Source organism: Scleropages formosus, chromosome 25 (assembly GCF_900964775.1).
Source record: "Scleropages formosus chromosome 25, fSclFor1.1, whole genome shotgun sequence".
NCBI classification, from domain to species: Eukaryota; Metazoa; Chordata; class Actinopteri; order Osteoglossiformes; family Osteoglossidae; genus Scleropages; species Scleropages formosus.
Genome location: NC_041830.1, coordinates 2512060 through 2528308, shown reverse-complemented (window position 1 = coordinate 2528308; position 16249 = coordinate 2512060). Strand labels below are relative to the sequence as shown.

General features: G+C 45.4%; 1 protein-coding gene across 1 annotated transcript; it reads right to left on the bottom strand.

The window, feature by feature from the left end:
• Positions 1–841: 841 nt before the first annotated feature.
• Positions 842–15229, bottom strand: vwa1 (von Willebrand factor A domain containing 1). The gene is made up of 6 exons (XM_018742146.2): positions 14929–15229; positions 8599–9156; positions 7776–8111; positions 7384–7659; positions 5385–5654; positions 842–3120 (listed from the first exon to the last, which is right to left on the bottom strand). Exons 1-6 carry the CDS (start codon positions 15002–15004, stop codon positions 3080–3082), a joined length of 1557 nt encoding a protein of 518 aa, XP_018597662.2. The 5' UTR covers positions 15005–15229; the 3' UTR covers positions 842–3079.
• Between the last annotated feature and the right edge of the window lie 1020 nt (positions 15230–16249).

Below are 16249 nucleotides of genomic sequence, written 5' to 3'. Positions count from 1 at the left end.
AATTTAAGAAAATTTGGAAAAAATAAGGGTGGTGCAACGGGTTTGGCCGGGTCCTGCTCTCTGGTGGGTCTGGGGTTTGAGTCCTGCTTGGGGTGCCTTGCAACGGACTGGCATCCCGTTCTGGGTGTGTCCTCTCCCTCTCCAGCCTTCCATCCTGTGTTGCTGGGTTAGGCTCCGGTTCGCCGTGACTCTGATTGGAACAAGTGGCTTCAGCCAGTGTGTGTGTGTGTGTGTGTGTGTGTGTGTGTGTTTGTGGGGGGGAATAAAGCATAAAATGTGACAGGTGCAAAAGTTCAGACATGCTTCCGCTTATTCCAATAATGTTATATCTTGTAAGGTTTGAGAACTTAATTGGCTCATTAGGCCTTAATTCAAATCAGGTCAAGACAATTCCAGAGCCTAAGAAATTCTCTGAGCCCTTAAATCTGTCAGTGTGTTGTGCTTAACTTAGCAGCCATGGGCTCCTCTGAGCAAGTGACTGAGGATTTGAAATATAGACATATCTTATTCTTACAAATCAGGGAGAGGCTATAAAACAATATATATCATATATTGATTTATATATATTATATATACAGGTATGTGCCACTAAACGACAGGGTTACATTCTGTGAAACCAGTCGCAGTTCGACTTCATTGCTGAGCGAACACCATGGAGTATACAGTACTGTCTTACGTTACGGGACTTTTTTAAGTAGAAAGAGTACACTCTAAAATAACAATAAGAACTATGGTACAGTAAATACATAAACCAGTAACAGAGTTGTTTATTATCATTATTACATATTATGTACTATACATAAATTGTATATACTTTCATATGTCTGGCAGCACTTGGTTTGTTTACAAAACACGCTTAAAACATCTGAGCGATGCATCGCGTTACAACCCATACGACGGCTACGACGTTGCTCTTTGATAGGAATTTTTCAGTCCACTATATTTTTATGGGACCACCGTCGTATATGCAGTCCATCGCTGCCCGAAACATAAAGTGGCGCATACCTGTATATTTTCAGTATATACTGTAAATATATTGATATTTATTATTATATAATAAATTATTCCTTCTTGCAATTACCACTGTGCAAAATGTCATTAAAATAAAAGAAGTTAAGGGGAGCTGTTGAAGTCAATACCTGGAAGACCAAGAAAAAGCTCAATCAATTGCTTGTGAACAAAAACCCATCATGGCAAAGCACCTGCAGTTTACCTGACACACCATCATTTTCACAGAAGGGTCATCTGAAGAAAGCCTTACCTGTAACTCATTACAGAAGTCGAGTTGTGTTGCAAGTTTTTGCCTTATTGTCTCTAACTGACCTGAGGTCACTAAAAAATGCGTTTTCACATCAGTGATCACGCACAAGAGTTTCGAAAAGCATAATTACAGTTTATTGCACTTAACTGTTCACTGTAAACACGTTTCATAATGAATTTAGTAGTACTGAAAAATAGTATGCTCCTCTGTCAAATGTTAATAAAATGAATGATATTCAGTCATTTTCTACAACAAGTATATTCCAAGTATAAGCTCACTTGTCCTGATACTGAGCAAGTGCAGTAAAAGCTGAAAGGTCATGGGTGACCAGGAGTGATTCCAGGATTTTTTAAATGAGGTGGCACAGTGGGGGGGCAAGAACCAGTTGGGGGGGCATGGGAAGTCTGCCAAAGTTACGTTGGCTAAGCTAACTAACTAGCTACGTAATATTTTAAAGGGACTCTTGCGAGCTTTTGAAGCCATTATACCCACGAAGGTTGGCTTTACTAGGGGAATCATGGCTTCAGTAGCCTTTCGTCGTCGGTAGGCTACATCACTCACTACTGTAGCTGTTATCTGGAGTTCACCTATGTGTATTACTGAGGCAGAGAATGACAACATCCCAGTCCACATATTTGAAAATACATAATTGAGTGGTTTCATACCATGAACACACTCGTGGTCTATGGTTGACTCGTGTCTCTCCTCCTTTTTGAAAAACGTGGTAGTGTGATTCCGCATTGCAAATCAGGCAGCGATTGACAGTTCTCTAGCCCAATGGCGTTGGGGGGGCACCGGGGGGACCAATCATATTCCCAGAGGGCTGGTACCACCCCATGCCACCCTTTAGACATCCCCCCATGGGTGACTAAGGAGGGTAACCCTAGGACCAAACACATGGCCATCACTCGAGCACCTCAGGTGCCTTGTGGTTTGGGGGCAGGGCGTGTGCAAAGCTGCTCAAGGCACATCTGTGAAAGTGTGAGTTCGGTAAAGCTATAGTAGTTATGATGCTGTGAGCTTTACTGGGTTGTCAGATGAGTGTCACTCCAGAGTGTGACACTCATACATCTACTGTGTTTGTCGTCAAGGAAACACTGTGAGTTTCTTTCCTTCTTCTAAACATGCTCAAGTTTTTTTCCCCTGTTTCAAATATTTTCCCTGAATTCTGCTCTGGGCAAAGCCCTCTGGGTGTGGCTTTTGTTATTTCTTCACTGTTCACTCATCATGGAATATGTGTTAAATTACATATTGGCTGTGGAGTCCTCATCTCCTGCTCTTTTCACACATTTACAGCCACTTCTCACTGCTCTCACAGTTCCATATGAGCTTGAAGAACCCACACCTCCTCATTATCTTCATCATTTCATGTTTTATATACTCAATACAAGAACACGCTTGCGATTTCAGCTACGCTATCTAAAGGTCCTCCGTAAAATTAAGTTGTAAAGCCCTGAACTGCCAGAAAGTACATGATGTAATTGTCCCAAACTGTAGCACTGCCTAGTTGGCATGTTCAAATGGAAAGTCATGAGGAATATAATTTAGAAAGACATGAAAATCTATGTGTGTGTGTGTCTGTGTGTGTTACACCACAGTGTAAGTGCTCAGTAGCTCTGCAGAATGCAGAAATCCAGTGTCGTGAGTCTGTACTTGAGGGCTGTGTCCCATTCAGGACAGAGCAGTTTTTAGGGTCCCAGGCTTTCAGGTGGTGAGGCTGCAGGGTGTGTGAGGATCTCCCTGTGTGTCCAACATCAGCCTTTCCAGTCCCCCATTACCCGCAACCCCACTTCTTCACACAGTCTGTCAGGCTTGCGATTAAGAGTGGCTGTAATAGCTGTAATCCCGTGGTGGTGCGTCTGTGAAATAGAGACCAGCAGCATAATGTGAGTTCTGCAGCCCAACACTCCACTCTAGTGCCTACCCTGAACATTACAAGTCCCACAATTACTGCACTGTATATTTTTTCTGGAACAATCTAAGTATTCCTCAGTGAATTAACAGAACAAATATAATTACCTGTATAAATGCTGAGTGATTACATCTACGACAGGAAGGTAAGGGCGATATATTCCAGATGGACTGAACTTTTAGTTGCATTTTTACATTTATACTGTAATGAATTATAATTAATTTAATTCATTTGGCCGATACTTTTCTCCAAAGTGACTTACAATGTTAAGATGCTTACAATTTTTTTTTTTTTTTTTTTTTTTACAGCTCAATAATTTTTACTGGAGCAATTGAGAGTAAATACTTTGCTCAGGGGTACTGCAGCAGGAGGTAAGATTTGAATCTAGATTTTTAAGAATCAAAAGTCAGGGGTTTTACCCACATTGCTACCTGTAGCTCGCCATAATTGCAATGAAGTCCAGTGCTGTGAAAAAGTATTTGCCCCCTCCCTGATTTTTTTGAATATTTTTTGCTTGTCACAGTTAAACGATTGAGATCATCAAACAAATTTTAATATTACACAAAGATAACCCGAGTAAATACAAAATGCAGTTTTAAAATGATGATTTCATTTATTAAGGGAAAAAAGCTGTCCAAACCTACCTGGCCCTATGTGAAAAAGTAATTGCCCCCTAAACCTAATAACTGGTTGTGCCACCCTTGGCGGCAACAACTGCAATCAAGCGTTTGCGATAACTGGCAATGAGTCTTTCACATCAATGTGGAGAAATTTTGGCCCACTGTTCTTTGCAGAATTGTTTTAATTCAGCCACATTGGAGGGTTTTCGAGCATGAACAGCCTGTTTAAGGTCATGCCACAACATCTCAATCGGATTTAAGTCCGGACTTTGACTAGGCCACTCCAAAACCTTAATTTTGTTTTTTTTTTAGCCATTCAGAGGTGGACTTGCTGGTGTGTTTCGGATCATTGTCCTGCTGCATGACCCAAGTGCGCTTGAGCTTGAGGTCACGAACTGATGGCCGGACGTTCTCCTTCAGGATTTTCTGGTAGAGCGCAGAATTCATGGTTCCATCAATTATGGCAAGTCGTTCAGGTCCTGAAGCTGTAAAGCAGCCCCAGACCCCCACACTACCACCACCATGTTTGACTATTGGTATAATATTCTTTTTATGAAATGCTGTGTTAGTTTTACGCCAGATGTAACGGGATGCACACCTTCCAGAAAGTTCAACTTTTGTCTCATCAGTCCACAGAATATTTGCCCAAAAGTCTTGGGGATAATCAAGATGTTTTTTGGCAAATGTGAGACGAGCCTTTGTGTTCTTTTTGGTCAGCAGTGGCTTTCGCCTTGGAACTCTCCCATGGATGCCATTTTTGCCCAGTCTCTTTCTTATTGTTGAATCATGAACACTGACCTTAACTTAGGCAAGTGAGGCCTGCAGTTCTTTAGATGTTGTTCTGGGTTCTTTTATTAGCACCTGGATGAGTCGTTGTTGTGCTCTTGGAGTAATTTTGGTAGGCCGCCCACTCCTGGGAAGGTTCACCACTGTTCCAAGTTTTCTCCATTTGTGGATAATGGCTCTCATCGTGGTTCGCTGGAGTCCCAAAGCCTTAGAAATGGCTTTGTAACCCTTTCCAGACTGATACATGTCAATTACTTTGTTTCTCATCTGTTCTTGAATTTCTTTAGATTGCAGCATGATGTGTTGCTTTTTGAGATGTGCTTCACTTTGTCAGACAGGTTCTGTTTAAGTGAGTTTTTGATTCAACAGGTCTGGCAGTAATCAGGCCTGGGTGTGGCAAGTGAAATTTAACTCAGCTTTCCAAAAATATGTGGTTAATCACAGTTCATTCATAATTTAAGAAGGGGGGGGGGGGGCAATTACTGTTTCACATAGGGCCAGGTAGGTTTGGACAGTTTTTCTCCCTTAGTAAATGAAATCATCATTTAAAAACTGCATTTTGTATTTACTCGGTTTATCTTTGTGTAATATTAAAATTAGTTTGATGATCTCAATCATTTAACTGTGGCAAATATGCAAAAAAAAATTAAAAAAAAAAAAAAATCAGGGAGGGGGCAAATACTTTTTCACAGCACTGTATAATTGGCCAATAAATATGGTGGAAAACATATACGACACAAAAAAGTGGTCTCAGGATGACTGTGTGTAACTGTGTATACCGCACCTGTACATGAGGCACCTTTACCTGAGAGAAATGAGGCTGTGCAGCAGAGGCCGTCCCCTCGTGCGGTCCTGTACACGGGAGACACACACACGCGAGCGCGGGCGGGCAGTTGTGTGAGCACTGTGGAGAGTGTGTCTGGTGGCAAATAGCGGGAGGAGGTGAGACCAGAGCCATTGGCCCCCTGCCAGGTGACCCAGTAACCCTGGAGGGTACCGGCACTGCCCTTCCATTCCACTTGGACCGAGTCGCCACCCACGGGGCTCAGCTGCAGGTCGGCCAGTGGGAGAAGCTCTGCAGAAGGAATAAGCGCAGCACCGTCTGAGCAGCTAGACACGCAGACTTATGGCCAAAGGTCAGGTTGCCTGTTATTTGCCAACTTAATACAGCCTAGGAATACAGCACTATAGTGACATCTCACGTTAAGAAATGTTCGGGTTCGAATATGAGGACACAGAAAGTTCATTTAATAGCATTTTCTTCACCTTTCTATTTACTAAAATGAAAAAGCAAAAGTGACCCTCAATTCCGTGTCCAGTTAGCAGCAAAAAGCACTCTGATGGAATCAAAACCGATAAGGCCTGAAACTCAAATGGGATCGCCTTCGTTCCAGTCCTTTTCAGAGTTTTTACAGTGTCTGGTGGTCGTGCGGTTCGCCGCGACCCCGCTTGGGTCAAGCAGCTTCAGCGTGTTTGTGTGTGTGTGTGTGTGTGTGTGTGTGTGTGTGTGTGTGTATCTCTTTTCTCCAAAGTGACTTGCAGTTAACTCTAAGTAGTGCTATCAGCCCACACACCTTATTCACCAAGGTGACTTACACTGCTAGATACACTACTTACAATGGGTCACTCATCCATAAATCATTTATTATACCTTGGTCTGAGGTTTCTACAGAACCTCAACTGTATAAAAGTAGACACATCTATGTATCCAGTTTTTGTTGATTGCAATTATGTGGTAAAAATGACGGCGTTCTGAAGAGAACTCGAGAAATATAAAGTCACCTTGCTCAAAATTTTAACAGATTTCAGCAACATTTTCATGTACACACACACACACACACACACACACACACACACACACACACACACTCTGACTGAAACCGCATGTCCCATGTGGGGTTGCGGCAAACCGGAGCCTAACCCAGCAACACAGGACGCAAGGCTGAAGGGGGAGGGGACACACCCAGGACGGGACACCAGTCCGTCACAAGGCACCCCAAGCAGGACTTGAACCCCAGACCCGCCAGAGAGCAGGACCCGGTCAAAATCACTGCGCCACCATGACCCCCATTCACGTATGCAGTATAGCCTCATAGGAAATTGTGTAGGGACCAGAAAGTAACATGGTTCATTGACACATACTCTATATTTTTGCTCGGTTGACATGTCCCAGGGTTAATATACTATTATAAGGGCTCAATGAAAAGTGCTGCAACTACATCTGTGACAGGTACACCTTGACTGTGCACTCGAAGGTTCCTCAGGGTTGGGACCCTTTACTTCTCAAGGTACTTTCCTTCACTCTCAACACTTCTTGTAGCACCCAAAACTTCTAAAAGCCGAGTGTCGGAGAATTTTCTGACATGGTCTTCAAGGCAATCTTCATAAGGTCTTTTACGGCAGTGCTTGCTTTCCCATAACCAATGTTATCACTCACTCTTGAGTCGATACGTCAGAAGTGTCTCATGCACCTTTCCTGAGCTTTACGCAACACTGACATTCACACATCTGTCAGGAAACGTCACTAGCAGCACCCATCACAGTATAGGGTTAAACTACTGGGTGGGAAACGGGCCCTGCTACTGGTGTCCACACACTAGGTCCTGACCTGGACCCCCAACTGATGGGACGAGGCCACGCACTCAGTGTTGACACTTTTCACTCAACTTTTATACATGTAAATAGTATATTGAGCTATAGAAGCAGCTCAATACTAAGAATCAATGAAATGCTAAGCAGGAATGGCCAGATGTCAGATTGTCCAAGTTTCCAGAGCAAAAAGAATGCAACTATTTGCTTCTCACCTTCCTGGGTGCAGACCTTGACAGACATCGCTTTCTCTTGGCCAGACGAATGCACTGCACTCACAGTGACTAAGTACTGTGTGTCGGGCTGCAGCCGGGTCAGCAGGGTGGAGTTCTGACTCCGGTCGACAGTGATCATGCGGACGGGGCCCCCTGGCAGAGGGGAGTACTCGACTTTGTAGCTCTGCACCGCATCCACCTGCAGAGGCCCCCAGCTCACTCTGACGCTGCTCGAACCCGAGTCAGAAACCATGATGACCGAGGGGCTCAGCACTTCTGCGAAAAGACAGAAAAGACAGGAGGACAATGGTTCAGCAGAACAAACAAGGCAGTAGACAAGCTTGTCCTCCACAGAATTTGCATTCCTCTGTGCTTCTTGTGAATTTCCTCACCAGGCAGTGTGGTGAAGGTGACAGTCAGAGGCTTCAAAAGCATCACTTTGGACTCCGGTGTCAGCGTGGCCCTATAGGTGACCCCGGGCCGAAGTCTGCTGAGCTCAGCATGTTTAGCGTCTCCCGGACGGGTCACTCGCTGGTACTCGGCCCCACTAGTGCTGGGACTGGTGCCCGATCCGCCCCCCGTAGCGCCATCTGCTCCTTCCTCTTGTGGAACTGGCCCGACCCGGATGTTGTAGTACCCAGTGCCAGCACTCAGAATGGGTCGCCAATGCAGGACGGCACTGTGCGCAGTCACATTTCGAACCTGCAGCCGCTCAGCCCGGATGATCTCTGCAATGAGACGGAAGGTAGGGGACAGGGAGCAGAGCATGATGGGAGTTTAAGGATGGATATCAGGGTGAAAAGACCCTGATGTGACATACATGACGCTCACACGGCTCCGTGTAGACTAGACACATGCATGCGCCCAGGTGCGGGATGTGTGATACTATCATTAGTGTGAGCACGCGTGTGTTTGATTACTGTGTGTCTCAGGGTGTCATCCTATCCCTGGCTGCAGAAATTGGCACTATAAATAGCAGAGTGCGTCACCCTGTGGGATGGGAAGGTTTCTTTATTAATAGTGCCCCCTCTCCACTTTCAGCGTCTGCCAGCCTCCTTGGGCACCGTCCCACCTGCAGCAGTGTGTGACTCTTCCTGACAGGTATCTGTGAGCCGCTGCTGGCTTATATAGTGTTTCAGCACATACTATTAATATGATGTATTAATACTAATGTGCTTCCCTGCCCCCAACATCTTCTCGCTGCTGCTCTCTCACCGACGATGGCATCTCTGAGCTGCTCAGTGATGATGCTCATGTCATCGACGTCCACGAAGTACAAATGGGAGCTGGTGGGTGGGGTCACCACCTTGCGCAGCACCTGGTAGTTCCCGTGTCCCGTGGAGACTGCCAGCACTGCAACACCATCCTGGCGAAGGGCTGCCATGGGTTCCTCCACTGCCCCTGGCTGCAGCCCATCAGTGACCCACACCAATACCTTGGGGAGCCCCTCTCTGGCCCCATGCACTCTACCAGGCCTCATAACCTCCTCCCGCGCCAGCTTCAGGGCTGCCTCCGTGTTGGTGTCCCCTCGCAGCTGCTGCGTGTCAATCAGTGCCGCCTGCAGGCCCTCCTGGGTGCTGTGGGAGCCGAAGCTGAACTGCAGGTGGGGCACAGTGCCCACCTGGAGGAGCCCCACCTGCACCTGGTCAGGCCCCAAGGAGAAGGGCTGCAGCAGCTCAGACAGGAAGGCCAGCATGCGAGAGAACTCATAGGATGAGACGCTGCCCGAGGAGTCGAGCACAAACAGAACGTCCCCCTCGCAGCAGTTCAGGACTGAAGGACGAGACAGGGGCAAAAGGGGCAGGGGACAGGGTTGGATTGGGGATGGGAAAGGGGCATGGACAGGTAGAGAGGCGACTGTCAGTCGAACAGAAATCGCGGGATTTCATTAACAGCACGCACTTTATACACCACATTTAGCTGCTCGTTACTATTATTTCTGTTCTGGTACTGTTTCAAAAACTGTGCAAATTGTGAACAAAGGATTACACCAGCTCCTTCTATTACAAAAAGCTGGAGTTTCAAAAGTTTGAAGATGCAAACAATGTGGAATTAGTTTTTCTTTCCTTTTCTCACCATTTCGTTTTCTAACATTTGTCTGTTGTGGCGCAAAGGCCACCTTCGTTTCCATGTCCAGCCATTAGTTGGCAATAAAATGCAGTTAGTGTAGAAATACACCACGAGTGTAGCACTGCCTTTACACAACATGCTTCCAGTGTTTACAGCTCACATTGCTCCTCATGACTGGTGTGATCAATAAGAAGATGAGGAACACTATATATGTTTAATCAGCATGTGTCAGTGGTTTGTGGAGATGTTTTTCTATTGTCACCCATTTGGATTTTATTTTTTTTTTAAACACAGCTCAACGTTAATAAAATGTTAAAATGAGATGTATTAAAGCTTTTCTTTTAATTATTGTTATATCCAACATTTTACGTAACCTTATCCATAAATAAATCGAGGGGCATCTGTATTAAGCCATTATTAATTCTGTAAAGTTGAAAGTTTTGTGATGAATTCAATAGAAGGGTTGTACTATGATGTATTAGATTTTTTATTTTCACTCACTTTGAATAAGTTTAAGTTTTTATAGTAGATTGAAGGTAATGAAAAATGATAAAAGTGCTTGATTGCAGTGTAGTGGCATTACCTCCAGGGTGTACCTAGAATCATGTCCTGTGCTTCTGGGATACAGCAGAATACAGCTGCAGCAGCAGTACTCAAGCAACTGTTGGCTTTCACTCTCCTCACTCTTGCTCTCGTACCCAACGCAATAGAACAATCACATCATCTAGCAATAAAAGTTCAGCGGACCTTCAGTAGAGGGGGAGAGACCAGGGAATCTGAGTTCAAAAGACAGGAAATTAAGCAGAAACTAGTGAGCAGAAGACATGCTGCTCAAAATGAACAAATAACGGGAGAGAGGAGGGACGCAGATTTTGGAAGCCAAATGTTCAATTCCCAATGTTTCTGAAGGTTGCAAAATTAAGGACTTGACATGTGGAGGATCTTGTGAAACGAAGTTATGCACAAATAAGAGGCTACGCGGGCGACAGCAGCACGGCGAGGCCAGACAGTGCTACTGGGTCCGGCCGGAGTGCCGGAGGAAGAAAGGGGTGGTGGAGCATGCCGCCAGTTCCATCTGAAAGACACACAGGAATGTAGCTGTGCCCCTGACAGCCTTCCGGGAAGAGTTGGGGTGGGGGGCCCTACGCACATTTGTTTATCGCCGTCATTTATTTATTTGGCAAGCTCTCTCATGCAGAATGATGTCAAGGCTAATGAAGATACTCATCATGCGGGGGAGTAAAGGACACCATGAGCACGACAATGGGAAAGCACTAGCGTCATAAAAACAAGTGTTTATTATACATAACCACAAAAGGGCAACGCTGCTCTACCAGAATCTGAGGGGTGATTTATTTGGAAATACAACCAAACTGCTTCAGTAAGAAAAACATATCACTCTGTATACACACTGGCAATCATAAGGCAAAAGAAATAATCTGGCTTGGATACAATTTTCTAAACCCTGTTAATGCTTCTGCCCTAGATAAGCAGAGATAAAAAGTCAGGAGGTCATTCATATTTAGGTACTAAAAAGTGTTCTACATGTAAAAAAAAAAAAAAAAAAAATGTACGTTAGCCATGTTGTGTCATGGGTTACTGATTATTATCACTAGGTGTCACAGTGGTTAGTGGTTAGCAATGCTGCCTTCAGTAATGATTCTGAGCAAGGTATTTACCCTAAATTGTTCCAGGAAAAAAATTACCCAGCTGCATAAATTGGTAAAACATTGAAAGCCGCTTTGGAGAAAAGCGACAGCTAAACGAATATGTGTAAAAGTTTGAATTAATTTCAACATGTTGAGTACAAAGAACAGTACATTTACTTGTTTAGCTCACACTTTTCTCCATTTTTACTTTATCCATTCAAGGTAAGAACTTTGATCAAGGGCCCTAGAGCAAGAAGCAACATTCGAAGAAGGGCTCTTTGAGTGCGAGGTCACAGCTCTTACCACTACGCCACCTGCTGGTCCCCATAACAGGTACGAGCATTTTTATCCATTATGTCATTTTTAACCATCATCAAGCCTTGATTAATGCCCTATCTGTCCCAGCAAAAGCCCTTAAAAGGAGAAACGCCAAGATCCCACCCCACCGCCTCCCTGCCGACACACACAGAGATATATTATTGTGTTTAATCGCACTGCGGCCCTGGGCCAGACCGTCATCCCTTTTGAGGAATTCTGTGCCTCCGTCCGCCTGCATGGACTTTGGCCTTCAGCTGCAGGTGGGAGGAGGAATGCTGCCTTTATGCTTTGCACGGCTCTTCTGTTTGTTCGGTCCGGGGCCATTTATTCCACTCAAAGATGGATGTGGCTGAAGCACCGATAAACCCTCTTATTAGCTGCGTAGTTAACACTTTAACAGGAGCCCACAGCTGCCAGTGGTTGCATGGGACCAACCTAATCAGCAAAGGACTTATATGAGACACTATTCACTTTGCCTTGTTTTGAAAGTACTTGTACAGAAAGAACATAATGCATAGACAGCAGGATGTTTTATTTATAGTAACCCAAAAAGAACATGAATATGATTGTGGGCTACCTGTTGTTCTGGACATCTTAGAACAGCCTTAGTCTTCAATAGTACAAATTTTTATGCGTTCCCGAAGTGCAAGACTGACACCCATTAAAATTACACCAAATAACACCAAATCCCATTATAATGGACACTATAGGTTCAATAGTTAACACTGGTTGTCATAACAAGTTTTCCTTAACTATTGTGTACAGTACACCTACAAAATGCTCCCAAGCAAAACCTATGTATATATGTCCTGTGTTTATGTGTTAATTCAACCATCACTGCAAAAGACAAATCAGAACTGGAAGGACTGGAGAAATCAATGAAAACAATGCAAATGGTGCTCAGTGGTTCGGACCAGGGCTGTCGAGTCGGTACACAAAACCTTCAACTCCGACTCCAGTAACCCAGTAATTGCTTCCAACTCCACGACTGCGACTCCATAGCACTGCCCAAAAGTTGCACGTTATTTTGGGAGTCGACTTATCCGGCGACTATAGGTCTAAACCTATATTACACCTCTAATTTTTGGGGGTTGACGTACATGCCGGATCGACTTATACGCCGGCATATGAGATACATTTAGTCAGATTCGATACAATTTTACCAACTCCGACTCCAGTAACCCAAAAATTGCTTTCAACTCCAACTCCACAGCACTGGTTTTGACAGTCCAAGCAGGGACATGGTCACTATAACAGTTGAAACTAGCCAACAGAGCTGATGGAGGTGGAGAACTTAACGCAGCACGAGACAAAATATCACTGAAAAAATAACCCTATGGTTGTGCTGGCCTCACACGGCTCAGCTCTATGGAGGCACACAAATTCATAAACTGGTCCTCCTAAATGCAAAAAAATAGCTTTTAAACCGAAGTAAGGGTATTAAAAGTAACTCCTTATAAAATCGAATTCTCGTGAGCCAAATGAGTTTATCTCAGGGTAACGTTAAGCTGCCACAGTGGTTCAAAAAATACTGTATATGATAAAATGAATCATGCTCATAACAGCAGATCCTTAATAAGTGACCGCCAGGCTGCAGCAAGAGAAAAGCTGCAAACTTGGAAAATGCTCCACAAGGGATTGGGTGGGGCCCAGAACCCAGCAGGGTGGAGTCTACTTGATGTGGGCAAAGAATGGGCAGCAGGATTTCCAAGATGTCCTACTGCATACTTGGCATCTAGCCACAAACTGGGGTCTGCACACAGGGAGAGCAACACGCAAAGGCACACGCAGAGTTTGAAATCCCTACATGTGCCTGCCTGTCCCTACAAGTAACCCACACAGGTGGGCTCTGTCAGTTGGAGCCATTCCAGACTCACCCTCTCCCGAGGTTCATTTCTCCATGCCCGTCACCCTCAGCAGGGACCTCAGAATCCCTGACCTGCACCGCCAACAAGACACATGTCCCCATTGATACCGTCTCTCAGAAATAGCCCTATTCCTCAGTATCTTGGAATAAAGTTTAAGATAAAGGTCAAATTTGCTATAATGTTGTTTTCAGGTGATGTTTCCACACACCAACCAATGCTGGATTGGGTTGCAATGCAATCGTCGTTGACTCCAAACACTTTATTCCAGCTGCGATCTGCATTTGTGCTGAATCGGTCTGCACTCCTCCTGGGTGTTCCCTCTCCTTGGGCGTCGGGGCAGGCTGGAACTTTATTTTACCCCCTATTCCAGAATCCAGCTGCTGGATGTGTAGCAGTAAGGAGGGTTTTCAGTCATTGTTGCATTCAAAGAAATCTGATACATGTGATCATATTGAACACACAACATACGATACACTTCTTTTCATAAAGGAGGCTGCAAGGTGGATTTCAGGGCCAGAATGTGATGCTACAAATAAAGCAGATGGACTTTTTTCCTCCAGTAACTCATCCTCTGTGTACACAGAGAACAATTTTCTGGGCTGGGAGGTGTCATTAACATGGCATGTAAAGCTTGGGGGTATCACTGCATGGACAGGGCATTGTTCTGATCAGACACGTCTCACTGCATGTCGCGTATCCAGCATGTCAGTGCAGAGCCTCACATCCATGTCCACAACTCATGCAGCTGGCCAAAAATGACACGGCACACACAGGATAAACCGCACTTTAATGGCCAAGGATGTCATAAAAAGTCATGAAGTGACTGAATTTCAAGGAAAGTATAATAAATAAAAGCTGTACCAAAAGCACAGCTACTTCCAGGGATGCATGCGAGTATAGTGAATAATATTGGCATGGAGGTGGAGATAGCAGCACAGCTGGTGACAGTTTAATAAATAATAAATGATTAATATTTAAATATTACTTTGTTTTCATGTGCTATCAGCTATGTTGTGATATGCGCTCAGGGACCGGTAAGAGACACTGCTTGAGGGGGAACAACTACGACCCGGTTACCGGTAATTTGAGCGGGAAATGGGTTTTTTGGAAATAGTTGAATTGTGGGTAAAATGGAATTGTGTTAAACCGCTTGGGGATGCATGGGAATAAGCCTGGGGATGAGTGTGTTGCTCAATAAAACAAAGGAGGGAAAGCTTGAGGGAGGCTAAGGTTGATGTGCAGGTCCTTGAGGAAAGAGTTCTCGAACCGAGAGCATATTATATTTTTGTATGTCAGTGTTCCAATAAACGTTCGTAATAAACCGTACGTCCTTCTTCGCCCCATCCGAGAGCAGCGCTACAATAATAAATTGCATCGCTGAACCGTACTATAGCGAAACATTAAATAATTGGCATTGTCTATTTTTCATAATCGATTATTCCAGCCGGCTACGTGCACTCGTTGATGGCGGAGAAAACCAGGAGCCAAAGCAGAGGGCGAGTCATTCGTAGCTGTGTGTGTCGGCGGTAAGAAAAATACTTACCCGTGTTCAAAAACTGCCCGCTTCTGCATCTGGAAACTTTCCGCCCCTTCTCTCTAACGGTGTCCACGGACCCCCGGGCCCCCCGGTCGTCGCTCACCTGTGTTCACGTGGGAGGCGCGCGCCCGCAGGAACACACCCGCCAGAATCCAGGTGAGCGCGAGCCTGAGCTCCATGATTGAGTCCAAGGTTCGAGCCGAGTCTTCTCCACATACACCGTGACAGATACAGTGGTGGGGAGGTGCTCGATCCTCTGTGCCCCGCTCTCCCGAAGCCTCCTCCGAATCACGAAGCGACTCTCCGCCTGTCTGACATCTCGTCCAGCTGCGGCTCCGTCCTTTCCCGTCCCCCGCTCCCACACAGGCGCTGCTGCTCACTCCTCCCTCCCGGTCCTCCCTGCCTTTTCTGGCAGAACCCTCCCTGATCCCCCGCTGCCTACCTATCGGCGCCCCGGGCAGCGCCTCTCCGGTCGCCCGTCCCTCCCTCTGCCTGCCCTCTCTGCGTCTCCCGCTGGACTCGTGCCCGTTCTGTCTTCTGCTCCGCACAGGGCGGCTTTTCTGCCTCGCTATATTTTCCCACTGCATTCGCGCGTAGAAATCAGTTGGAAAATGTGCACATACACTCATCGGCCACTTTATTAGGTACACCTTGCTAGTACCAGGTTGGACCCGTTTTTGCCTTCAGAACTACCTTAATTCTGCGTGGCATAGGTTCTGGAAGGTGCTGGAAACATTCCTCAGAGATGTGGTCCATATTTGACATGATACCACGCAGTTGCTGCAGATTTGTCGGCTGCACATCCATCATGCGAATCTCCCGTTCCACCACATACCAAAGGTTCTCTACTGGATTGAGATCATCTGGTGACTGTGGAGATCATTTGAGTATAGTGAACTCATTGTCATGTTTAAGAAACCAGTTTGAGATGATCTGAGCTTTGTGACATGGTGCGTTATCCTGCTGGAAGTAACCAGAAGATGGATACACTGTGGTCATAAAGGGATGGACATGGTCAGCAACAATACTCAGGTAGGCTGTGGCGTTTAAACTATGCTCAGTTGGTACTAAGGGGCCCAAAGTGTGCCAAGAAAATATCCCCCACACTATTACACCACCACCACCGGCCTGAACCGTTGATACAAGGCAGGATGGATCCATGCTTTCATGTTGTTTACGCCAAATTCTGACCCTACCATCTTAATGTCGCAGCAGAAATTGAGACTCATCAGACCAGGCAATGTTTTTCCAATCTTGTATTGTCCAATTTTGGTAAGCCCATGCAAATTCTAGCCTCAGTTTCCTGCTCTTAGCTGACAAGAGTGGCACCTGATGTGGTCTGCTGCTGCTGTAGCCCATCTGCTTCAAGGTTCGACGTGTTATGCGTTCGGAGATGCTCTTCTGCATACCTCAGTTGTAATGAG